Raw genomic sequence first — 26,733 nt, forward strand, 5'->3', positions numbered from 1 at the left:
TCTATTTTTTTTTTTTTTTCATTTTTAGTAGAGACAGGGTCTCACTATGTTGCCCAGGCTGGTCTTGTACTCCTGGCTTCAAGTGGTCCTCCCACCTCCGTGTCCCAAAGTGCTGGTATTACAGGCATGAACCACCACACCTGGCCACTCTATAGTTTCTGACAATGCTCTGGGGCACAAGTCGCCGCACAGTTTAATCCAGTTGAATTCAGGGTCCTTGGGTTTGTTCTAACCCTAGGACTAATAACAGCTGCCTCTATTTTTTTGAGACAGGGTCTGACTCTGTTACCCAGGCTGGGGTGGAGTGATGTGATCTTGGCTCACTACAACCTCTGCCTCCTGGGTTTAAGCAATTCCCATGCGTCAGCCTCCTGAATAGCTGGAATTACAGGCACATGCCACCACGCCTGGCTAATTTTTTTTTTTTTTTTGAGACAGAGTCTCGCTCTGTCGCCCAGGCTGGAGTGCAGTGGCCGGATCTCAGCTCACTGCAAGCTCCGCCTCCCGGGTTCACGCCATTCTCCCGCCTCAGCCTCCCGAGTAACTGGGACTACAGGCGCCCACCACCTCGCCTGGCTAGTTTTTTGTATTTTTTGGTAGAGACGGGGTTTCACCATGTTAGCCAGGATGGTCTCGATCTCCTGACCTCGTGATCCACCCGTCTCGGCCTCCCAAAGTGCTGGGATTACAGGCTTGAGCCACTGCGCCCAGCCAAATTTTTAAATTTTTAGTAGAGACAGGGTTTCAGCATGTTGGCCAGGCTGGTCTTAAACTCCTAACCTCAAGTGATCTGCCCGCCTTGGCCTCCAGAAGTGCTGGGATTACAGGTATGAGCCACCATGCCAGGCTCTTTCTGTTGAGCTTGTTAACATTCCCTTTTGCTTGTTGCCATCAGGGAGCTATCAATCCGCTCTTGATTTCTCCCTTCCCCAGATCCAACGTATTTGGTGGCACCCTTACAATTCAGCATCTTCCCTCATTCTATTCTAGTCAATCCCTTTATGGAGTGTTACGGAGCTGTTTTTTCCTTTTTTTAGACAGTCTCGCTCTGTCACCAGGTTGGAGTGCAATGGTGTGATCTTGGCTGACTGCAACCTCTGCCTCCCAGGTTCAAGTGATTCTCCTGCCTCAGCCTCTGGAGTAGCTGGGACTATAGGTGCTCGCCACCATGCCCAGCTAATTTTTTATATTTTTAGTAGAGATGGGATTTCACCAAGTTAGCCAGGATGGTCTCAATCTCTTGACCTGTGATCCACCCACCTTGGCCTCCCAAAGTGCTGGGATTACAGGTGTGAGCCACCGTGCCCAGCCCGGAGCTGTTTTTATGACTTGCCATTTCCACTGGACAGAACCTCTGTTCTGCTGCTCCAGAGCTAGGGATGGGGACAATGGCCTGCTTTTCTAGGAGTTAAACCCACAGTCTACAAGGGGGAAAAGGGTGATATAACTCCGGGTCTCCTCCAAGTGCATCTCCTTGCATGGAACCTTCACCCTATGTACGAGCAGAGAGCCTTCATCCTCTGAGTAAGCTGGGGCAAAAGCAACTGAGGCCCAGGATTCTCAGTCTGCTATTCCTGGGTTAGAGTTTCTGTTCCGTAAGTGGGGACTGGGTGGAGGAAGGAGCGCCAAACCTCTTGGCTACTCTTGCTTACAAAAGGGCTTCCGCAACACAGAGCTTGAGGGAATGAGGCATGCTAGTAATCTACTCTCCCAGAGGAGAAACTGTAGTCTGGGACTGGGAACTGGAGAGAGGGAATGGGGTCATGGCTCAACTGCCACAGACTCCCTATTCCAAGATTAGAAGACTTTCTTGAAAACATGTTTTTGTTGGATGTATGCTTATATGACAATTTCCACATAAACTTAAACTTCTAGTTACAGGTGTTTTATTGAGCAGAGACAGTGAAGTTCCTTATGCTGTTATTTCAAAAGTGTTTCCTGATTTCTTTTTAACGAATGTCTTAAAATACAAGCAATCAGGACCCTTTACATAAGGCAGCATGTTCACAAATCAAATAGCTTTCTGCTGGCATCAGTTGATTCCACATCAACATGCAGTGTCCAGAATTAATAAGCAGTTCTTTAATGGTTAAATATATTCCAGAGGAGTGTTTATAATTCATTTACAAATGCAGTACTGCGCCAGTAAATGGCTACTTGATCTCTTGTATAAATAATGCCAATTAAGTAGTAGTCCTGGAATAGTTTTTGAATTTCTAGCTCTGTAGATCAAAACACAATTGTAAGTGGTATAAAGACGTAAGAATCATATTGTGATAAAGTCAATCTCAAAAATAGAGAATCCAGACCCTTCCCAGATAATTTAAGAACTGAGAAGTTTTCCTCAACGTAAACATGATGGCCACACAGAAAATAATAAAGACGCCTTTCGATGTGATACAACTGTATCAAACTTGAGAATATGAGTATTTAGATGACCAATGTACAGACATTAATAGGATTTTAAAAACACATTTAAATCTGAAGCAGAAAAAAGGACAATTTACAAAGAATTACGGAGCTCTAATCATCATCAGAGTCTGAATCATATTTCTTTCCTCGGATAGTTTTCTTTTCCAGCTTTGTGAAGTTTGTTCCAAATTTCTTTTGGTTCTGAAATGGTGGCTCCATTAAATTTCCACTAAAAATAAAAATAAAAATAAAAATAAAAAAAGCATTTTATTCTTTATGATTTAGTACTAGTATACTAAACTGCACAAAAATCTCTCTTTGCTCCCTTCCTGTAACATAGAATAAAATTTCTTTAAAATGCTGGTGGGTGTCAAGGAAGAGGTATAATGCTTATATTGATGGTTAATAGCCGTCAACCTTATTTCGTACTACTAAATGTTTTAGATCCATTTTATTTTCCTTTCTTTTTGAGACAGGGTCTCACTCTGTGGTCCAGGCTGAAGTGTAGTGGTGTGATCACAGCTCACTGCAACCTCCACTTCCTGGGCTCAAGTGATCCTCCCACCTCCGCCTCCTGAGTAGCTGGGACTACATGTGTGTGCCACCGTGCTCAGCTAATTTTTAAATTTTTTGTAGTGATAACATCTCACTATATTGCCCAGGCTGGTCTTGAACTGTTAGGCTTAAGCGATCCTTCTGCTTTGGCATCCCAAAGTGCTGGGATTATAGGTATGAGCCACTGCACGAGACCTATTTTCCTTTTTATCATTAATTATGGATTAACATTTGGTTAACACAGTGCTCAGTTGTCATCAGAAATGAGAGAAACCATCACACACCTCCTGATACGATGCATCACTTCCATAACATACCTGTCAACAATCGATAATCTGAATCAAATCTTGAGGAAAGATAAGACAAACCCAAACTGGGAGATGTTCTCCAAAATAAACAGTTTGTACTCTTCAAAAACATCAGTCTTAAGAACCAAAGAATAACAACAGGAACTAGAGACATAATAACTAAATGTGCTGCATTTTTGGTATGAAGGACAATATTGGGACAATGATAAAATATGAAATACGAGCTGTAAATTACACGATAATTCCTGTTTTAATAATTGTACTGTCGCTATGTAAGAAAATGTCCCTGTTCTTAGAAAATACAGGTGGAAGCCTTTAGGAGTAAAGGGACACTGTATTCACAGCTTCCACTCAAATGGTTCCCAAAGTACTTCATGGTATCTATAAAGACAATGAGAAAACAAATATAACATGCTTAACATTGGGTAATATGGGCAAAGGGTCAACTAGGATTCTTTGTATTAGTCTGCAGGGGGTGGTTTCCGCTAGTTTTTTGTGGAGACGAGGTCTCATCTCACCATGCTACCCAAGTTGGTCTCAAACTCCTGGCCTCAAACGATTCTCCCACCTCAGCCTCTCAATGTTTGTAATCTTCTGGGATTACGGAAGTGCCCCACCCGGCTGCAATTTCTTTAAGGTTTAAAATTACTTCAGAATATATAACTTTAATAAATATTAATATGTTAATATTAGGAAAAATGAAACCAATTTCTACAACATAGGAATGATTTTGGCATGTGTAGGAGAATCAGAGAAAAGACGGGAGAGAAATGGGGGAGAGAGAAAAAATGGGAGAGAAACTTTTACTTCCTGAAAGGCACCATCACTCTGGAATGGTAATTGCACAATTTTACCTGCTACTTTTGCAAATCAAGAAAACGGCAAAAAAGACAAGATGATATGCTCTGATTTGTGGAATTAGATAAGTTATTTGTCTGAAGAAGTGGACAAAGAAATGGAAGTTGGAGTTTTAGATTGTTTTCAAACTAAAACATAGCCAGTAATGTAAGCTAGGCATAGAAACCTTTTTGTATTCATTAGCCTCTATAAGTAAAACAGAAATATCTATGTTAAAAATGTAGTATTTTAAAATACAACTTTCTTTGCAACAGTCTGCTTTTAATTTTTATTTTATCAAAGAGAATCACTTAAGTCAGTATCCATTTGAGTAATCTGGCTTAAATGAGGGAACAGCCAACTCTGGATTGCCATTTTAAGTTTCCAGATTAATACAAAATTAGTGTCAACAGCACATGTTAAGCTGACAACTTTTACAGTCAGGAGTACTGTGAGACTTAGTTTTACCTATAAAATCAGTTCTATCTGTAACTTTGTTTTTTTTTTTTTTTTTTTTTTGAGACGGAGTCTCACGCTGTTGCCCAGGATGGAGTGCAGTGGCGCGATCTCGGCTCACTGCAAGCTCCGCCTCCCGGGTTCACGCCATTCTCCTGCCTCAGCCTCCTGAGTAGCTAGGACTACAGGCGCCCGCCACCGCGCCCGGCTAATTTTTTGTATTTTTAGTAGAGACGGGGTTTCACTGTGGTCTCGATCTCCTGACCTTGTGATCCGCCCGCCTCGGCCTCCCAAAGTGCTGGGATTACAGGCTTAGGCCACCGCGCCCGGCTCTATCTGTAACTTTGATTTTGCTGTAAAATCACGGTAACAATACACACTTCAAAAAATATGGTTTTCCTTTGAGAAACTTTGTCACCTCAGCCAAAATGCCCTGATTTCATATATGTTACAATTACAAAAATCTTCTGTAAAAACATCAACTATACATGAATTAAAATCAATCTCTTCTTTTGTTAAAAGTTACCTGTAATTAAGAATGTCCGAACAACCGAGCCTCCATTCTAAACTTTCTGTGGTGAAGTCATCTGTATTTCCTAGGTCAGTAAACCCAACAACATAATCCTGTGTTTTCCCGTCTTTTACCAGTGCTAGTGTGGGAATGACTTTGATACGCAGTCTCTCACAAAGGAAAGGTGCTTTTTCCACATTCAGCTTCAAAAATTTGGTCTCGAGGTGTTTCTTGGACAATATAGCCAGGTGTCTGTCTAGTATTTTACATCTGTAAGTAACCACACATAGAAAATTATAAGCTAAAACCACAGATCGCTGTTTTTCAAAATAAATGTCATTAAGGGAAATCTAATTATATAGTTTTTCTGTTGTCTGACTCTCATAACATGGCAGCCAACTTGCACTTGTGTCAGATGACCTCACTTCCAGATCAGAGGTTAGTTGCCTGATTAAGAGATGGGAAAACAGCCTATGAGATTCTAGAAAGTCAGATTTGCATTAATTCTCTTTTAAAATATTAAACATATGCTTTAAGTCATAAAGGAAGTTGTCCTATCTCTCATACAAGAAACTGGATGAGGAACAAATTGAAACTTGACAGAACTCAGAAGAGACAAGAGTCAGAAATGCACACATGGTGCCATATTTGGAAGTCACGAAGAAAAACTGAATGGCATTGCCAAGGAAAAACTTCTTACTCCTAAATACGCAACTCTATCAGTAAGAAGCACATTAAGACTAAGGGTTACTAATAATATTTAAATAAATGTGGCCATTATGCTTCTAGGGAATTAAAAAATACCAGTAATAACCTTTTTTTTTTTTTTTTGAGGTGGAGTCTTGCTGTGTTGCCCAGGCTGGAGTGCACTGGTGCAATCTTGGCTCACTGCAAGCTCTGCCTCCTGGGTTCACACCGTTCTCCTGCCTCAGCTTCCCGAGTAGCTGGGACTACAGGCGCCGCCACCACGCCCAGCTAATTTTTTGTATTTTAGTAGAGATGGGGTTTCACCATGTTAGCCAGGATGGTCTTGATCTCCTGACCTCGTAATCCGCCTGCCTCGGTCTCCCAAAGCGCTAGGATTACAGGCGTGAGCCACCACGCCCGGAAGCCATCTTCCAATGAAGAGGGAAACAAAAGTGAGATTTTCTTGGCTGAGCGCAGTGGCTCACGTCTGTAATCCAGACTGGAGTGCAGTGGCGTGACCTCGGCTCACTGTAACCTCTGCCTCCTGGGTTCAATCAATTCTCCTGCCTCAGCCTCCCAAGTAGCTGGGATTACAAGGGCCCACCACCATGCCTGGCTAATTTTTGTATTTTTAGTAGAGATGTGGTTTCACCATGTTGGCTAGGCTGGTCTTGAACTCCTGATCTCAAGCAATCCACCTGCCTCAGCCTCCAAAGTGCTAGCATTACAGGCGTGAGCCACCACACTCGGCCTGCAATTAGCCTTTAAAATATCCAGATGAATCAAAATTCTCTGGCAGTGGAGTTGAGAAACATACAGCTGTTCTTATGCTCAAACAAAGCTTGAGAACTACCTCTTTAGATGACTATCACACAAAATACTTCATGATTCTTTTTACCAGTAAGCTTTTTGTGCACTTGATGTAGTTTTTCCTGAACTAGGTTTGGGTCTAACATAAATTACGTGTAACCTTGGTGCCTCATCACTTTTTCCCTGGATATATCTTGTCATATGTCACTCATGTAGTTCAGTAATGAGATTTCAGTGAAAAATGGTTAAGAGAGAACAAATAAATGGTTTTTAAATAAAGCTCAAAACAAATGATAAATGAACCATCATATGAGAAATATGTTCCTGAAAATTTGTAAATAAATCAACTCCATACTTTAACTGCAGTAAGGAACGTATTTTTTTTTTTTTTTTGAGATGGAGTCTTGCTCTGTCACCCAGGCTGGAGTGCAGTGGCACGACCTCTGCTCACTGCAACCTCCACCTCCTGGGTTCAAGTAATTCTCTTGTCTCAACCTCCTGAGAAGCTGGGATTACAGGCGCCCACACCATGCCTGGCTAATTTTTGTATTTTAATAGACAGGGTTTCACCATATTGGTCAGGCTGGTCTTGAACTCCTGACCTCAGGTGATCTACCGGCCTCAGCCTCCCAAAGGTGCTGGGATTTCAGGTGTGAGCCACCACACCTGGCCACGAACCTATTTTAAATAAGTCTATGATTATACCATTTGTCAATCAATTTTTTTTTTTTTTTTTTTTGAGACAGAGTCTTGCTCTGTTGCCAGGCTGGAGTGCAGTGGTGTGATCTCGGCTCAGAGCAACCTCTGCCTCCCAGGTTCAAGCAATTCCCCTGCCTCAGCCTCCTGTGCAACTGGGACTATGGGCACGTGCCACCAGGCCCAGCTAAGTTTTGGTACTTTAGTAGAGATGGGTTTTCATCATGTTGGGCAGGATGACCTCGATCTCCTGACCTCGTGATCCGCCTGCCTCAGCTTCTCAAAGTACTAGCATTACAGGCATGAGCCACGGTGCCCAACCCGTCAATCAATTTTTAAAAATCCAAAACAACAGTCATGGTATGAATAGGTATAGGCCTTTATGTACATTTAAAAATAACTAAAAGAGCATAATTAGATTGTTTATAACACAAAGGATAAAAGCTTGAGGTGATTGATACTCCATTTACCCTGATGTGATTATTAAACATTTCATGCCTGTGTTAAAATATCTCATGTACCCCATATTTACCTATTACTACCCACAAAAATTTAAAAAATAGCAATAGGCTTAAAACATGGGTTCAGCCGGGCATGGTGGCTCATGCCTGTAATCCCAGCACTTTGGGAGGCCAAGGTCGGTGGATCACCTGAGGTCAGGAGTTCGAGACCAGCCTGACCAATATGGTAAAACCCCATCTAAAATTACAAAAATTAGCCAGGTCTGGTAGCGTGCCCCTGTAATCTCAGTTACTCAGGAGGCGGAGGCAGGAGAATCGCTTGAACCCGGGAGGCAGAGGTTGCAGTGAGCCAACATCGTTGTCACTGCACTCCAGCCTGGGCGACAGAGAGACTCTGTCTCAAAAACAAAACAAAACAAAAAATCCAAAGAAACATTGGTTCAAATATTTTTTTTTTTTTAGTTATTTAGTATCTGAGTGATACTAGGTGAGTCACTTAATTTCTCCAAATCTTGGTTTCCACACATGAAATACAGGAATAATAATAAGTGCCTCTGAAGATTATTGTGAATGTTCTAGGGATAATATACATGAAAGCATCCTACCTACTATGAGCTAGAAACTTTGCTAATATATAAAGTTAACTGGATGATTTTGATTTTTCAGTTCTGTTTGAAGGTGAGTACTCCTGGTGATGCACTGTTTATATACCGATCAAACGTATTTATTGACTACTATGTGTGAGGCAGTTGCCTTAGGGCTATGATCCCAGAGCACAGTGGGCCACAATACAGGCAAATGCTCTGCCTCTACAAAAACAACAATCTGGTTGGGGAAGACATACAAAACGCAAGTGAGGCCGAGTGCCGTGGCTCATGCCTGTAATCCCCAACACTTTGGGAGGCCAAGGTGGGTGGATCACCTGAGGTCAGGAGTTTGAAACCAGCCTGGCCAACCTGGCGAAACCCCTTCTCTACTAAAAATACAAAAATTAGCCAGGTATGGTGGCGGGTTCCTGTAGTCCTGGCTACTCGGGAGGCCGAGGCAGGAGAATCACTTGAACCTGGGAGGTGGAGGTTGCAGTGAGCCGAGATCCCGCCATTGCACTCTAGCCTGGGTGACAGTGTAAGACTCTCTCTCAAAAACAAAAAAACAAGTGGACAAATAATATTTTACATACTAGTATATTTATATATCACTTCATCCTATTTGTCAGAGGTTGGCAACAGAGGAATGTGTGCCAATGGGAGATGGCTGTGTACCACAAGGGCAGAGGTTTCTCTGATACCTTTCTACCTTCCTAATCCCTTCTCTCACTGTTCCTCACGAGGGATTTCACCATCTCAATATTTTCTTTCATTTTTATTCTCTTAGTCAATGAATACCAGGCAATCAATTCTTGAAAGGTGTTAACTAACAACGAAGCTGTTGGGTTGTGAGATGAAGACAAAGGGGCAGGTAGGCCACAGAAATGAGAAACACAGCAGGCCCAAAACCACAGTGAGTGCCAGAGACTCCAGAGCACAGTGCTTGTCTGTCCCGGGTGGGCAGGTGCCAGTCAGCAGATGACTGCCATTCTAGTTCCAGTGATGCTATTAGTAAGTTTTGATATTTTTTAAAGAAAAATTCCGAATGTGGATATTTTCTAAAGGGGTTATCTCTCAATTTTTAAGTGTTGGCGACTAATCAAATCTGTGCACCAAAACCCACAAAGGCTTGGGTCCTTTGGTTTAAGATAAGACTTTTTTTGGGGAGGTATTAACATTTTATAAGAGATCGGCCTCCTTAGAGAGATATGGAGACGTAGGGTGGTCTAAGAAAAATCACTTCTCCTTCCAGCCAAGACTGGTATATCACAATACTAGAGGGAAATAATTACTGTCATGCTGATAAGAATTTTAAGTGGGCTGAGCGCAGTGGCTCAAGCTTGTAATCCCAGTACTTAGGGAGGCCGAGGCGGGTGGATCATGAGGTCAGGAGATTGAGACCATTCTAGCTAACACAGTGAAACCCCATCTCTACTAAAAATACAAAAAAGTAGCCGGGCGTGGTGGCAGGTGCCTGTAGTTCCAGCTACTTGGGAGGCTGAGGCAGGAGAATTGCTTGAACCTGGGAGGTGGAGATTGCAGTAAGCTGAGATCTCACCACTGCACTCCAGCCTGGGCGACACAGCGAGACTCCGTCTCAAAAAAAAAAAAAAAAGAATTTTAAGTGTACATTTCTAAGATGTTTTTAGAGTTAGCTAGTGAAAACACAATTCAAAAACACAAGCCGTTTATATGAGAATACTGACTTTCAGTAATATCCATTTATACTTTTGCAAGAGACTGTTCTTTAAGTTACTCCTTAAAATAACGATTAACTTTTTTTTTTCTCTTTTTTTTTGAGACGGAGTCTCACTCTATTGCCCAAGCTGGAGTGCAGTGTCACGATCTCCACCCACTGCAACCTCTGTCTCCGGGTTCAAGCAATTCTCCCACCTCAGCCTCCCCAGTAGCTGGGACTACAGGTACCTGCCACCACATCCGGCTAATTTTGTAGTTTTAGTAGAGACAGGGTTTCTCCATGTTAGCCTGGCTGATCTCGAACTCCTGACCTCAAGTGATCCGCCCCCACCCTCGGCCTCCCAAAATGCTGGGATTGCAGGCTTGAGTGATTGGACCCCCACCTGCTTAATACTAAATAACATATGAGAGAGTACAATGAAACAACTTAGGAAGTTTTTCCTTTTAGTTTTCTTCATTTCTCTAGTAAGCCAGTGTATCTTTATCCAAACAATTCATTGTGGTTTTTTTAAGAAAAAGTCACAGATGGAAACAAAGTTACCTGAATGCGGAGTCTCTGTAGAAATGGCAAACCACTTTTTTACTCTCCTTGACTTCTTGAAAAAAATCTCTTTCACTAGGGATTTCTCTGTATTCCCCGTGTCCTTTAGAAAGCCATTCCTAATTTGGAGAGAAGCAAAACACGACACATGTGAAATCTCTCTTTCAGCACCACTTGACATTTTAAGTGTCCAAATCACCGTCGTATTTTGTAATGAATTTAAAAACAAACAAAAAAACCACTTTTTTTTTTTTTTTTTTAGTTCCTTCAAGTAGGGACTGAAGGAACACGATTCTCAACAGCTGTTGCCTGTTCCCAATATCGTGGCTATATCACAATACTGGAGGGAAATAATTACTGTCACGCTGATAAGAATTTTAAGTGGGCCAGGCGCGGTGGCTCAAGCCTGTAATCCCAGCACTTAGGGAGGCCAAGACGGACAGATCATGCCTTTTTTTTTTTTTTTTTTTTTTTTTTTGAGACAGTTTCACTCTATCGCCAGGCTGGAGTGCCGTGGTGCAATCTCGGCTCACTGCAACCTCCACCTCCCGGGTTCAAGCAATTCTGCTTCTGCCTCCCCAGTAGCTGGGACTACAGGCAGGCGCCACCATGCCCAGCTAATTTTTGTATTTTTAGTAGAGACGGAGTTTCACCATGTTGGCCAGGATGGTCTCGATTTCTTGACCTTGTGATCCGCCTGCCTCAGCTTCCCAAAGTGCTGGGTTTATAGGCGTGATCCACCATGCCCGGCCAAAAAGTTTTTTGTTTGTTTGTTTTTTGAGAATGGGTCTCACTAAAGTTGCCCAGGATGAAGTGCGGCGGTGGCATGATCATAGCTCACTGCAGCCTCAACCTCCTGGGATCAAGAGATCCTCCTACGTCAGTCTCCCAAGGAGTTGGGACCACTGGCACACGCCACACCATGCCTGGTTAATTTTTTTTTTTTTTTTTGGTAGAGATGGTGTTTTACTATATTGCCAGGCTGATCTCAAACTCCTAGGTTTAAGCAATCCTCCCACCTTGCCCTCCAAAAGTGCTGGGGTTACAGCTCTCTCAGTGGCTGCCACCCAAGCCTCTGCTTAACTCCTATTTCTCACCTTATCCCTCTGTTCGGTCCCTACCTAAGTGCGCCAGCTCTAGTTAACAGTAGGAGGGTGCTTGGCTGACAGGAGAATATAGATTCGCCTAGGCCTATTAAGTGCTGATCTCCCCAATACCCTCAAAGATCAGAAAATCAAAATTACTGTATCATCTAATTACTGTATCATCTCTTATAAAAAGAGTATCTACACAAATCACTAGGTTTCTTGCCTATTTCCAGAAAGCATTTTAATAAAAAAGATCTATTGAAATGCAATGAAAGTTCTAAAATAAGACCTTCTGAATTACTCGATGACAAATTCATTTTACATTGATTTATACATTAATAAAAAAAGGCCTATAGCCGGTTTGCCTTAGTTGGTTTTAATTATAAATACTCAGACCACTGTTTTGAACTGCCAAAAAAGTTCCTGTAAGACATGATTTAATGTATGTTCATCACTGCGAATCTGGTGAATTCAGTCTCTCTGCAAAAATATCCTAGTTACAAATAATTATTTGTAGTTGCACATTAGCAATTAGTACTTAAATGTGACCATGAAATATGAGTTTGTGGTAGAACCTAAACATATATTACCTTAAATTCCAATAATCTGTCCTCTGCACACTAATTATCAGCCCTATACTATGAAAAGGAGCCAATTGGGCCTGGTGTGGGGTGGCTCATGCCTGTAATCCCAGCACTTTGGGAGGCCGAGGCAGGCGGATCACTTGAGGTCAGAGTTCGAGACCAGCCTGACCAGCATGGTGAAACCCTGTCTCCACTAAAACACAAAAATTAGCTGGGCATGGTGGTGGGCACCTGTAATCTCAGCTATTTGGGAGGTCAAGGCAGGATAGGCAATAGACTGAGACTCCCTCTCAAAAAATAAAAAAGAAAAAGAAAAGCAGTCTATTTTCTAAAATAGGGTACATGTAAAAGCCATATAACATACTCTACTTTAGAAAACTCAAAATGTAAAAATTTGGACTCATTCATAAAAGATTTCCTTTTGTAGTAACTCTTCTAAACATATCAACTCTTCTAAACATGAGGGTGTAAACATATAAAGTGATGCTACAGCAATACAAACAAAACTCCTTCTCTTTTTTTTTTTTTTTTTTTGTGGGGGAACTGGGTCTTGCTTTATCGTCCCGGCTGGAGTGCAGTAGCATAATCTCAACTCACTGCAACCTCCACCTCCCAAGTTCAAGAGATTCTCTTGTCTCAGCCTCCTGAGTAGCTGGGACTACAGGCACATGCCACCACACCTGGCTAATTTTTGTATTTTTAGTAGAGACAGGGTTTCACCATGTTGGCCAGGCTGGTCTTGAACTCCCAACCTCAGGTTGCCTGCCCGCCTTGGCCTCCCAAAGTGTTGGGATTACGGATGTGAGCCACCATGCCCAGTCAAAACTCTCTATTTCTTCAGAAAAGTTAAGCCTCATGTTTAAGTCACAGGCAACTGAAAAGGAACCAGAGTTGGTGATAATGTATTTCCATGCAACCCAATGGAAAAATGTTTTAATCAAAATTCAATTTACAGAATTTGGCCGGGTGCGGTGGCTCACGCTTGTAATTCCATCGCCAACCTGGGAGGCTAAGGTTGGTGGATTACTTGAGGTCAGAAATTCCAGGGCAGTCTGGCCAATATGGTGAAACCCCGTCTCTACTAAAAATACAAAAATTAGCCGGGCGTGTGATGTGCACCTGTAGTCCCAGCTACTCGGGTGGCTGAGGCAGGAGAATTGCTTGAACCCGGGAAGCGGAAGTTGCAGTGAGTCGAGATGACACCATTGCACTCCAGCCGGGGTGTCACAGCGAGACTCTAGCTCAAAAACAAGAAAAAAAATTCAATTTACAGAATTTAATCCGTTGGTTTCAATCCGAGTTTACAACTCTGTGTTTATTCTACACAAACATTCTAAGGGGCAACGAGGATAGAGCTGTGACCACCTTTCTTTGTTACAAAGCATGCATTCTTTTGAACATGCCACTAATTAAATATTTCATTGGAAATGCCTGAAATAATTTTTTCAACATAAACTGACTTAATAGCTATTATCTCACCTGTCTTATCTTGTTTCCTTTGAAAATAGCTAAATTTTGATAGGCTTTAACATTACCTGAAATGGAAACCAATGACTCCCTTGCCCTCCATTCAACCACACAAATCCAAGCTCAGAAAAACGATCTTGGGCAGATCTTTCTTTTACTCGACTGTGGATTCACATAGAGATTGGGCTAATTTTGAATGTGTCTTTAAAACATATTTTTTTCTGGGCAAAATTTTAACAGTAATAGGTACTCTAAATTCCCAAAACCCTAAAAACAAAGAACGAAATGTAACTACTACGGCACAGGTATATATAAGTTGTTAGGCGCATACTGTTATAGCAATTTCAGAAAGCAGAGCAGAGAGGTTACTTGTTTCTGCTGTTGAGCTTTCCTTAGGGCCTCAAGTCTCTTTTCTTTCAGGCGTTCCAATTCATCCTCATCCATCTGATCCAGTTTTTGAATTTCAGAATCCAAATGTTCTTCTACTAGTTTGGTTGTCTGAAGCAGCTGATTCTCCAGGACTTTGGAAAACATGTCAACAGATGCATCAGCTTCCATTCTTCCGAATGGTGCAGAGTTCAGCCTGGGTGCTGGGGAGATTTACAAACTATATTTTAAAAAATGCAAACAATAAGCCAGCTTTTCTCTACCATTTTCTTTTTTTTTTGAGATGGAGTCTCGCTCTGTCCCCCTGGCTGGAGTGCAGTGGCGCGATCTCGGCTCACTGCAAGCTCCGCCTCCCAGGTTCACGCCATTCTCCTGCCTCAGCCTCCTGAGTAGCTGGGACTACAGGCGCCCACCACCGCGCCCGGCTAATTTTTTTGTATTTTTAGTAGAGACGGGGTTTCACTGTGTTAGCCAGGATGGTCTCAATCTCCTGACCTTGTGATCCGCCCGCCTTGGCCTCCCAGTGCTGGGATTACAGGCGTGAGCCACTGCGCCCGGCTTTCTCTACTATCTTCAAAAATTCTGGCACGTGTATGTCTACTCTATAGAGTATTCTAAAGACATCCAAGCCCCTGATGTTGGGCTTAAGAATTTTTATGTGTTTTTAAATTTAATTTTCAATAGGTTCTAGTCACACCACTCAAAAACCACTTATAGCAAATTTAGGGTGCTTCTGATTTAGCGTATGTTCTACTACACTAAAGCCAAGGCAAGTCTTTAAGACCATCACCAAACCACAGATAAATGAGTTGTGAAGTTATACCTAGTGATATATACTGATAATCAGTGTTCTTTACCAATGGGTAAGAGAAGTCAGAAACTGTCAACAATAGAAAGGTATACCTACTGAGGTTTTACACACACACACACACACACATATATATATATATTTAACCTTACTGAAACACACAGAGTAGAGTTGAGCAAAACACATATTTTTTCATGGCTGCTGCCCAAATGAGCTTCATTTAACTCCTAAGACGTCTTATTACCACTTATGTAAAGAACAGTGCCTGGTGTTCCCTAAGCATTAATGTCCATTCCCGTTCTCCCATTACCTATCAAAAAAAAATCTGAGGCCACAAAAATTAATACTGGTTTCCATTTACTGACAGTGTTCTTAACTTTGATGTAAAACACTCCAAATACTTTTTAAAACTTTGGGGTTTTTTTTCCATCATCACTCCTCTGTACAAAGTAAGAGTTTCAAAATAGAACTCATTCAGATTAGAAACAAAGACCCATCTCAATTAGAGTCATGCATTACTTAACAATGGGAATACATTCTAGGCTGGGCGCTATGGCTCACGTCCATAATCCCAGCACTTTGGGAGGCCAAGGTGGGCAGATCACTTGAGTTCAGGAGTTTGAGACCAGCCTGGGAACATGATGAAACCCTGTCTCTACTACAAATTGAAAAATTAGCCAGGCCTGGTGGTGTGTGGCGGTAGTCCGAGCTACTAGGGAGGCTGAGGTGGGAGGAGGATAGCTTGAACTTAGGAAGCAGAGGTTGCAGTGGGTTGAGGTCGCACCACTTGCACTCCACCCTGGGCGACAGAGCCAGACCCTGTCTCAAAAAACAAAACCCAAAAACCCACAAAAAATGGGAATACATTCTGAGAAATGTGTCATTAGGTGATTCTGATACTGTTTCAAACATTATAGACTGTATTTACACAAACCCAGATGGTACAGCCTGCTACACACCTCGGCTATACCATACAGCCTATTACTCCTAGTACAAATCTGTACAGCATGTTACTGTATTGAATACTGCAGGCAACTGTAACATAATGGCATTTACGTATCTAAACACAGAAAAGGTACAATAAATACAGTATTATAATCTCATAAAACTGAAATGTCCTTATGTGGCACATGACTACATATTTTTAAAACAATGGAGTATTTTATACCAACAATTAGACGGCAATTTTATGTGTATCTCAGGATTATTACTGCAGAAATGATTTATAATTTGGCTATTAAAGCAGGAGACTGTTGCATGTCAATAAACTATGATACATTTGCAAATAATACCTAAGCACCCCAAACTTGATAATAAACTGTGAATTCATTCACTCAGCTTCTGACACAGATCCTGACCCACACGGGCCCTCTATCAACGTTGAGCTGAAGAGAAATATTCTTGCAAACTTCAGTTCTGATTCCTTTTTCTTTACAGGAAAAGCATTTGAAAAGGATACTTGATTTCATCTTTGTATCTCCATAGAACACAGCAGGTACTCAATACACATGTATTTAACCTTGAATGAACACGTGCCTAACTTCCATTCAAATTACTACACTGTTAAGTTTCAAAAGTATTTGAGTTTAAAAAAACAAATTGTAAGCTCCTCGTGAGTGCTATAAAATTGGAAAGGTGCTGTATTTCAAACACAGCAAAGATTTCCACACTCCCTACCACCCAAGAAAAATGTCAGTAGTACTGTGACCCTCGGTGAGGAAGCTGGAAGGAGAAAATAAGATACTGAATTGCACGTTGGAAGCTGTGCTCCAGGGATAAGCACAGAGAATGCTTATCCCTGCAATTTTATAGGATGAGGCCAGAATTTAATTATGGGATAACTGGAAACAGATGCGATTAAGAAGCGCTATTCTGGGTGTAGGTGTTGGTGGTTAGAGCATTGAGAACGGGGTAAAGAGACGATGCAATCCCCCGTTAGCTTTTCATTCTTCAAATCACAGCCTCTGATTCTTCCTTTTTACAGCTCCGCAGGAACGGTGGGACGGGACACCGCGCGTCCTCAAATTCCCTAGTCATTTCCTGGACACCCTTACAGGTATCCACCAAAACAATCAAGGGGCCTGGTCCTTAACCGAACCCCAGGTACCTCCCGAGTGGCATCCCGGCCACTCCCTGAGCCCGGGGAGACACAGGAAGGCACAGTCCCGGCTGCCTCAACTTCGACGCCTCCTGGTGCGCATGCGCAAGAGCCTCCACCAGGACCCCGACACCGCTGCTGGGGCGGCGCCCCTCCTCCGCTCCGGATGTGGAGCAGCAACATGTTCACCAGCACGCGGACGTGGTGGTCGGATTTTTCTCACTACCCTCTGCCTCACCTGAGCTCTCGGTGACGTCTGAGAAGTGAGACAGCAGCAGTTTCAAAAGAGAGGTCCACTCCGGCTTTTGCCTTGCAGTAGCTGCCGGCGGCTGCAAACCGGCCGTCACATCAGCCTCCCTATTGGCTGCGGACCTCTCGCGATATCACCTTGGACGCCAGAGGAAGGGGCGGGCGGGCGGCTGCCGGACAATTCTGCGCGTGCGCCTCCCACCCAGCAGCCCGTAACCGGAGGTGTCTGACCCTTGCTTTCCTCCCGGTACACGGCCGAACTGGAAGGCCGCAAGGCATGGTGGGAGTTGCAGTTTCTTAGTGCGCAGGCTGGCGTGGCCGGACTTTTTCTGGACCGTGCTTCGGTACTCACGGTCCAGTGCGCGAGACTGGAAATGAGACAGCTGTGCTCTCGCTCAGCAGTGACGCTTGAACTGCGTTACCATTCTGTTAGTGTTGAATAAACATTTTTCTTTTTTTTTTGTTTTGTGTTTTGTTTTCTTTTAACATTTTTCTTCTTCTTAAAGTCGAGGCATAAACATATACAGCACGATTAACTTTTCCATAGTTAAAACCCAAAATATCACCGGCCATATCCAGATATAGAACATTTTCCACCACCCCTGTAGGTTCCCTCTTGACTCTTCTAAACACAGGAATGTTTAGAACTCGCCCTCGCTTTGAGGTTAAAGATGAAGACCTATGTTAGGGAATTGATCGGGTGTGTCCTGTTCTCTGTTTTATTCAGTGACTGTACATAATGCATAACGCACGGATGTTACTGAGAGGTCCCTATTTTGTCCTGGATTTACCTCTCTCGCAAACCCCAGAGGACTCATTATTAGTTAGTTGTGGTTCTTTACTGAACTTCGTGCGGCTGAGAATACAAAGATATAAAGGGAAGCCCAAAGCCTACTCCTGAACCGAAGCGTGCGTTCCCCGTTGGGAGAGGGCTGAGGTGGGGAATTGACAGCTGCATTGTCCACCTCCGGGTTCTAGAACCTGGAAACCGCGCGGGCGTCGGCTCGCGGCGGACGCTTGCGGGCAGGGGGCGCTCGGGCTCCTGCCTGGCCGGCGGGTCAACCGGAGACGCTCTACCCGAAGCGCAGCTCTCGATGAGCCGCGCCCTGCGTCCTCACGCCGAGGCGGCGGGGCGATGCGCTTGCGCACTGAGAACTCACACCATATGTGCCCTGTTCCAGTGCGCGGGTCTGTGGAGAGCCGGGTGCGAGCGGCGGCAGTCCGGGGGGAAAGGAGCTGAGCGGAGACCAAAGTCAGCTGGGAGACAGTGGGTCTGTGAGAGAACGGATAGAGGAGCTGGGGCCACGAGCGCCGTTGACAAGCAATGGGGAAGAAACAGAAAAACAAGAACGAAGACAGGTAGCTAGGGGTTGGGTCCGTACGGCGGCAGCCGCGGTGGCTCAGTGGGGTGTGCGGGTCTCGCCGGGCGCGGAGTTGGACCGGGGTCTGGGCTCGCGACGAGCCTCGCGGGGTACCAGGCCTGGGCCCAGAGTGGGCGACGCGGGCCCAAGCCCCCGGGCCGGGTGGGCACGTAGGGCCTCGACGGCCGGCGGGTCCTCCCAGTCGAGCCTCGGTCCCCCGGCTACCCCTTCCCCGTCCTGAGGAGCGGGGCAGTCATTTCAGGGTTCCTGGCCGCGCGGGGGGAGTCAGGCGGCTTCGCCAGCGTGGCCCAGGCCAGTGTGAGTTTTTTTCCGCGCTACTCTTGGCGAGGGTGGGGAAGTTCTTTTTATGCCTCTTGTACCTGTGAGTAGTTGGGAGAGAAGGGAGCCTGAGTGTGATGTACGGCCGGGTTTCTCTACTCGGGGTCTCAGGTCCATTAGAGTTGTGGGGAGGTGTTTAGCAGTTCGCTGTCTCTCAACTTAATCTGATTTGGATACAGTTCTCATTTATTTAAGGGCTGATTGTCCAGCCCTCATGCTTTTCGCTTTCCTTCTTCCGGCCATTTGGTCGTGTCTTTGCTGTCTAGCCCTCCCCTAGGAAAGGAAAGGAAAGGAAAGGAAGAAGAAACCTACCAACCGGGGTCGCTCCTTTCTAAGCACCTGAAATGATTTGGGGAGGGAGGATAAGGGTGTATGCGAGTTACTGACCTAGAGATTTTTGAGACATTTCTGTGTCACATTCGATTGAGTTCTGTTACTCTCCTGATGGAAAGAGTTCACTTTCTGGGAGTGAACAACATCTGTTACTTTTCACGTTCGTACCCTACCCACCAAACTTAAATACGAGGCGGAGAGTAAGGTAAATTAAAAAACAAAACTAGTGCTAGTTCATTAGTCTGACTCAAAACAGGTATGTTGTCTTGAAGTTAAGTTTACTGATTATAAATTGGAAGCCTGGATCGTTTTCTCACCTAGCGTTTGACTAGCTTATGAGTAGAATTAAAAGACAACAGAGATAGTCTTGTATTTCAGTTTTAGGTATATTGGAGGAAGTTAATTGGTTTGGGGAATATAATTGTTAAACCAGATCAATGAGAAAAAATAAGGATTATGGGTGATGTAGTGGAACGCAAATTTCTGTACTTTTGACAGGAGCTTTTGATGTATAGGGTACTTTTTTCCTTGCTAGAGACATGTTCAGCTGTATCTAGAAAATGGAGAAATGAGTATAATAAACCTTTATATATTAATTACTTGCCTTCAACCGTTGTTAGCACATGACCTATTTGGTTTCATCTCACCTACTAGATATCTATAGATAAATAGATTGATGTCTATCTAAATAGATAGTTTTTTTTTTGTTTGTTTGTTTGTTTTTTTTGAGACAGAGTTTCGCTCTTGTTGCCCAGACAGCAATAAATTTAGGGCAATGGCGCGATCTCGGCTCACTGCAACTTCCGCCTCCTGGATTCAAGCGATTCTCCTGCCTCAGCCTCCGAGTAGCTGGGATTACAGGCATGTGCCATCACATCCGGCTAATTTTGTATTTTTAGTAAAGATGGGGTTACTCCATGTTGGTCAGGCTGGTCTCGAACTCCCGACCTCAGGTGATCTGCCCGCCTCAGCCTCCCAAAGTGCTGGAATTACGGGCGTGATCCACCGCTCCCGGTCCCCACCTACTAGATATTTTAAAGCCAATCTCAGTAGCTTTTCATCTGTAAGTCCACCAAGTATATCTGTAAGAAATATTAACAGTGATTCTTAAACATTAGCAAATATTCAGTCAGTTTTCTGATTTCCCTGATGGTCTTATTACAATTTGTTTTTTTCAATTAGTTCGTTTGGTTTAGGATTACACAAATGTGTTCTTTAGATTTAAAATTACATATATATGTGGTTTTGTTTTGTTTTGTTTTGGAGATGGAGGACCAGTCTCACTATGTTGCCCAGTCAGGTCTTGAACTCCTGACCGGTGATCCTCCCACCTCAGCCTCCCTAGTAGGTAGGACTACAAGCGTGAACCGGCTTATATGTTACCCTACTTACACTTTTTACTTTCCAGGCTCTTTCACAATGGAAAAAAGCCATTGGGAGACAAGATGTTTATTCTTGTCTGTTCTTTTTAGGGAAAAGTGAGTGTCTCATTGATTTATAAAGATTTTCAGGGATGGTGTAAAGTTTAAATTGCACACCAGACCCTGTTGTTAAATGATTGGTTTGGTAGTGTAGAAGAAATGCTGGTTTTTTTCCCCCTCTCAACCTAATCTGTGTTTTTTTGTTTGTTTGGTTTGTTTTGGCTCATGATGAAGGGAAAGTAGTGGCAATATAATTTTAAAACATTTATTTTCTCATATACCAATATATGAAGTTGATACATTTTGTGAGTGTGTGTGTATAGATGCCTCATGGACTCCTTTATATGTATGACTTTCAGATTGTGTCTAAGAAATCCTGAGCTTTAGCAGAGTCCCCTTTGACCAGAACTGCTTGGGTTTTTATTTTGGTCTTCCACGTGAGATATTGGGAGATGGGGAATGGGAAGTTCCACTCCTTTGTGAGTCAGCTTTTTCCCTTTAATATTTCTTTCCTTTCTTCAGGGATATTTTGAATATTTGTAAACGGGAGAAGAACACAGACTGGAAAGAAAATCTAGAGGGAGAAAGTCCAGTTTTAGGATTAGTATTCTTGTTTGTGTAAAATGAGATAGAGATCTTGTTTTATTCTCCTGTGTGAAGGTCCACACAGGACAGTAAAATTTAAAGATTTTACTGTCATCCCACCTCCCCTCCTTGGCTGTGTCAGGCATGTTTCTGGCAAGGTGTGAACTGGGTGAGAAATGCACAGCTGCTTATTTAGTTATCAAGAGAAGGCATGGAGCAACTTTTCAGTTCTTGGAAAGAACATAAAATACTTCACGGTCCTTAATTCCTGTATTTAATTAATCCTTATTTTAACTTCTTAGCCACTCAGTATTCATTTAAAATTAGATTTTAACTTATCTAATTTTATTTGTATAGCATGTGTCAATGATCAAGATATTTATTCTTGTCTGTGTATTTTTAGAATTCTAGAATTTTGGTTAAAGACCAAGTTCTAGTATTCTGTTCTAGTTTGTGTAATTCTTTTTTTTTTTTTTTTTTTTTTTGAGATGGAGTCTCACTCTGTCGCCCTAGGTGGAGTACAGTGGCACAATCTCAGCTCACTGCAACCTCTGCCTCCTGAGCTCAAGCGATTCTCCTCCCTCAGCCTCCCAAGTAGCTGGGATGACAGGCGCCCAACACCATGCCCGGCTAATTTTTGTATTTTTAGTAGGCACAGGGTTTCACCATGTTGGGTGGCTGATTTCAAACTCCTGATCTCAAGTGATCCTCCCACCTTGGCCTCCCAAAGGGCTGGGATTACAGGTGTCAGCCACCATACTCAGCCCCAGTTTGTGTAATTCTTAACAATGAGATTTTGATACGGTGTTGGTTCAGCAAGTTTTCCTGACCTTTTTCAGTTGACTTGGGAAACTTGTTGAGACAAAGGCTAGGATTCAGCATCCACATACCAAACAAATATAATACAGATAGCCTCGGTTTAATAAAGGAATTAATTTCTTACTTGCATATATTTGAATAATAAAACTCTTGTCTGCATAAATTACATCAAAAAAAGATGCATAGAGTTTTTTTGGTCTAGTCTGTTCCTATCCTGACGCTTTAGGAAGTGCTAGGGGAAGAAGTCCTAGTTTGCTGTAAATTAATAAGAAAACAGATTATAGATTTTTGTTGGTAGTAACCTCTCTAGCCTTCCATGCTGAGATTCCCTGTGGGGAGCTCATTCAGCTACTTTTAATGTTATTTGATCATTAGTTGTGCTTTATTTATGCTTCTAAGTTTATTCCAGTATTGCAGTTGATCTGTAAGGTGGGCAGAGTGTTGCTTTCCCGAGGAACTGAGTGTCAGTGGTTAGGTTAGAATAGCAATTCTCAAACTCTGGTCCTAGACTCCTTTACACTCTTAAATTCCTAAGGAACACAAAAGCCTTTTGTGTATGTGGGTTATATCTACCAGTTACAAGTATTACAAGTAAAACTGAAAAGTTCTTCAAATATTTAATTTAAAAATAAAAATAAACTTACATTGTTATACATAACATTATTAAATAACCATGTTTTCAAAAATAGTGAGAAGAGCTAAACATTTTTGCAAACATCTTTACTATTATGACTTAAAAGATAGATCCTCATATCTGCTTATGCGTTTGATCTGCAGCATCATCACACATCATTTAGCTTCTGAAAAACTTCTCTGTACAGTTGTGAGAAAATGAGAATGAAAAGGCTAGTAGCCTCTTAGTATTATTTTGAAAATAGTTTTGACCCCCTAGAGTAGTTTAGACTCCCTAAAGAGATCTTGGGAACGAATTTGAGGACTGTTGGTCTAGGGATTTCTGAACTAGATTTAGGCATTTGTGAGATTTCTCAAGCTGTTTGACCATCATTTGTGTATGTTTTATAGGTGCTGAGAATGCTTGAGAATCACTTAAAGACAACTTAAGACATCTGTGGGCATGTTCATGTTCTTGATATTTTAACAATTTGAGATTTTTCCTTATTTTTTAATGTAATACTTGCAAAGGTAAATATCAGTTGAGATTGATTTTAGTTGGGAGTCCATTAAGTTTTTAGATTATTTGTGACACTTGACGTCTTTATGGTATTGAATCATTCCATTCATTGAGGTTTAAGCGCTTGAGTGCCAGTTATTTTTCTGGATGCTAGAAATATATTTGTGAACAAATAAGTAATATACTTTGCCTCTCCATTTAGTTGGTTAATTTAATTGTATAACAGTAAAATGTTATTATTCACTTTAATCTTTAGGATTTGACTTTTTCCCAGGTATCTCAGAATTTTTCTTGCTGTTAATGTAATCATTCATCCCCTCCTTTTTTTTTTTTTTTTTTTAATTTGCTAAATAGTAAGCTTTTTATCTCCTTTTCTCCTTCCTTTCTGTTTAGAGATGGAATCTCACTCTGTCACCCAGGCTAGAGTGCAATGGTGTGATCATTGCTCACTGTAGCCTTGAACTCATGGACTCAAGCAGTCCTCCCTCCTCAGTCTCCCCAGTAGCTAGGACTGCAGGTATGCACCACTGTACTTAGCTTATTTTGAAAAATTTTTTGTAGAGATGGGGTGTCGCTTTGTTGCCTTGGCTGGTCTTCAGCTCCTGGCCTCAAGCGATCCTCCCATGTCAGCCTCCCAAAGTGTTGGTATTACAGGTGTGAGCCACTGTGCCTGGCCTGAGTTGTCTTTTTTTATTTCTTTTCTTCCTTTTTTCTTTTTTTTTTTTGAGACTGAGTTTCACTCTGTTGGCCAGGCTGGAGTGCAGTGGCGTGATACCGGCTCACTGCAACCTCCGCCTCCCGGGTTCAAGCGATTCTCACGCCTCAGCTTCCCAAGTAGCTTGGACTACAGGCGCATGCCACCACGCCTGGCTAATTTTTGTGTTTTTAGTAGAGATGTGGCACCATGTTGGCCAGGCTGGTCTTGAAATCCTGACCTCAGGTGATCCACCTCCCAAAGTGCTGGGATTATGGGCGTGAGCCACCGTGCCCAGCCTGGGTTGTATTTTTGTTGTTGGGTTGTAAGAGGTCTTGATATGTAGTCTGGATACTAGATCCTTATCAGATGTGTGATTTGCAGATACTTTCTCTCATTTCTGTAGGTTGTTTTTCCACTATCTTTTAAAGTTTCTTTTTCACAGAAGTTGTAAATTTTGTTGAAGTCCAGTTTATTTTTTGTTGTTGTTGCTTGTATTTTGGTGTTGTATCTAAGAGAAACTGTTGCCAAATCCATGATCATAAAGATTTACCTGTATGTTTTCTTAAGAGTTTTATTGCTGGCCGGGCATGGTGGCTCATGCCTGTAATCCCAGCACTTTGGGAGGCTGAGGCAGGTGGATCACCTGAGGTCAGGAGTTTGAGACCAGCCTGACCAACATGGTGAAACCGCGTCTCCACTAAAAATACAAAAATTAGCCGGGCGTGGTGGCGGGTGCCTGTAGTCCCAGCTACTCGGGAGGCTGAGGCAGGAGAATTGCTTGAACCTGGAAGGTGGAGGTTGCAGTGAGCCTAGATTGCGCCCCTGCACTCCAGCCTGGGTGACAGAGTCGACTCCATCTCAAAAAATAATAATAAAAAAAAAAACTTCTATTGCCTTACCTCTTGCATTTTGGTCTTTGTTCCAGTTTGAATTAATTGCTGTGTATGGTATGAGGTAGGGGTTCATCTGCATTCTTTTATGTACGGATATCTAGTTGTCCTGGTACCATTTGTTGAAGAGGTTTCTTTCCCTGTTGAAAGGTTTTGGCACCCTTGTCAGATCATTAGATGCTAGATATATGGATTTATTTCTGGACTTTAAATTTTATTTCTTTGGTCTGTATGTATGTCTGTGTCAATGTTGTCACCACAGTTTGTTGTTGTTGTTTCTGTTTCTGGGTTTTTTTTTTTTTGTCACCCAGGCTGGAGTACAGCGGTGTGATCTTGGCTCACTGCAACCTCCATCTCCTGGGTTCAAGCGATTCTCCTGCCTTAGCCTCCCGAGTAGCTGGGATTTTAGGTGTGCACCACCAGGCCTGGCTAATATTTGTGTTTTTAGTAGAGACAGGGTCTCACTATGTTGGCCAGGCTGGTCTCAAACTCTTGACCTCAAATGATCCACCTGCTTCAGCTTCCCAAAGTACTAGGATTACAGGTGTGAGCCACCGCGTCCAGCCGGTACCACAGTTTTGATTACTGTGGTGTGAATTTCCTTAAATGAAAAATTTCAAACACATACAAAAGTAGAAGAGCCTAATGAACAAACATGTCCATCACCCAGGTTCAAATTCATTCATAGATCTCATTTCATATGTATTCTGTCCCCTCCTTTCTTTTCTCCATTATCTTGATACAACCTCAGACATTTGTAAATAGTTCAAGAAATTATATATCCATTATAAGAAACATTTATATCTCAAATATAAATTTGTAAAAGTGGTACATTTCATTCATTTGGAAAATTCACATACAATGGAATCCTTGTCTGTTGTCGGATAAATGAAATGTCATTGTACTTTTTCAGAGGTATTTAAACTAGCGTTTCAATTTATTGCTTCAGAAAATTCCATTTGGAAGTTTTGTGATCAAAAGTATAGTAATTATTACAGTGTTAGACATGTTTTTTATTAAACTGCTGTGTTGAAACTGATTAGCTTTGCCTGTTGTATGAGAGTTGTGATTGCCATTCCAGAATAGGACTTTTTCCTTATTTATTAGTGCCTATTTGAAACATCTAACATGCGACCGGGCATGGTGGTGGCTCATGCCTGTAATCACAGAATTTTGGGAGGCCGTGGCGGGTGGATCAGTTGAGCGTAGGAGTTGGAGACCAGCCTGGCCAACATAGCAAAACCCTGTCTCTACTAAAAATACAAAAAATTAGCCAGGTGTGGTGGTGCATGCCTGTAATACCAGCTACTTGGGAGGCTGAGGCACAAGAATTGCTTGAACCTGGGAGGTGGAGGTTGCAGTGAGCCAAGATTACACCACTGCACTCCAGCCTGGGCAATGGAGTGAGACTGTCTCAAAAAAAAAAAAAAAAAAAAAAAGGAATGTCTAACATGCCTTTCTGGTTGCCACTTGTAGAAGGTAGGTAGGTGGGCGGTGTGCAGTGGCTCATGTCTGTAATCCCAGCACTTTGGGAGGCTGAAGCAGGAGAATTGCTTGAGGCCAGGACTTTGAGACCAGCCCGTGCAACATGGGGAGACCCCATCTCTACCCCCTAAAAAAAAAATAGCTGAGTGTGGTGGTGTGTGCCTGTGGTCTCAGCTACTCAGGAGGCTGAGGTGGGAGGATTGCTGGAGCCTTAGGAGGTCAAGGCTGCAGTGAGCCATGTTTGTGCCATTGCACTTCAGCCTGGGTGACAGAGCTAGACCCTGTCTCCAAAAAAAAAAAAAAAAAAAAAAGGGCGGTGAATTGGGAATACAAAACGGAGTTTTCTGTTCTCAGAGGGCATTACATTTTAATGTAGCAAATAGGGATATGCACAGATAATACAGAGTGAAATGCTGAAGGGAGAAAATGGA

The 26,733-nt window shown here is 42.7% G+C and overlaps 2 protein-coding genes and 1 long non-coding RNA gene across 5 annotated transcripts in view; 2 read left to right on the plus strand and 1 right to left on the minus strand.

Annotated features, from left to right (window-relative positions):
• LOC144333675 (uncharacterized) overlaps positions 1 to 17,696 on the plus strand; it is a 49,902-nt gene extending 32,206 nt beyond the window's left edge. The window contains exons 3-4 of the long non-coding RNA XR_013402601.1: positions 16,331 to 16,388; positions 16,878 to 17,696. This is a non-coding gene — a long non-coding RNA (uncharacterized LOC144333675). The remainder of the gene's footprint in view (positions 1 to 16,330; positions 16,389 to 16,877) is intronic.
• Positions 1,870 to 17,324, minus strand: TXNDC9 (thioredoxin domain containing 9). 2 transcript variants are annotated; one of them, XM_001104266.5, is made up of 5 exons: positions 17,230 to 17,324; positions 14,068 to 14,288; positions 10,560 to 10,678; positions 5,095 to 5,349; positions 1,870 to 2,641 (listed from the first exon to the last, which is right to left on the minus strand). In XM_001104266.5, exons 2-5 carry the CDS (start codon positions 14,254 to 14,256, stop codon positions 2,524 to 2,526), a joined length of 681 nt encoding a protein of 226 aa, XP_001104266.1. In that variant the 5' UTR covers positions 14,257 to 14,288; positions 17,230 to 17,324; the 3' UTR covers positions 1,870 to 2,523. The 2 variants fall into 2 exon arrangements, with proteins under 2 accessions (XP_001104266.1, NP_001181196.1); NM_001194267.2 differs by lacking the exon at positions 17,230 to 17,324 and having other exon boundaries at positions 2,264 to 2,641.
• Positions 17,697 to 18,398: 702 nt separating the features above from the next.
• The window catches only part of EIF5B (eukaryotic translation initiation factor 5B), a 68,597-nt gene continuing 60,262 nt past the window's right edge, over positions 18,399 to 26,733 (plus strand). Inside the window, exon 1 of one of the 2 annotated variants that reach the window (XM_015112911.3) lies at positions 18,399 to 18,599. In XM_015112911.3, the coding sequence (XP_014968397.2) occupies positions 18,565 to 18,599 (35 nt within the window). In that variant the 5' untranslated portion in view covers positions 18,399 to 18,564. 2 annotated transcript variants of the gene reach the window in all.

The sequence above is a fragment of the Macaca mulatta genome, chromosome 13, assembly GCF_049350105.2.
Source record: "Macaca mulatta isolate MMU2019108-1 chromosome 13, T2T-MMU8v2.0, whole genome shotgun sequence".
Classification (NCBI taxonomy): Eukaryota; Metazoa; Chordata; class Mammalia; order Primates; family Cercopithecidae; genus Macaca; species Macaca mulatta.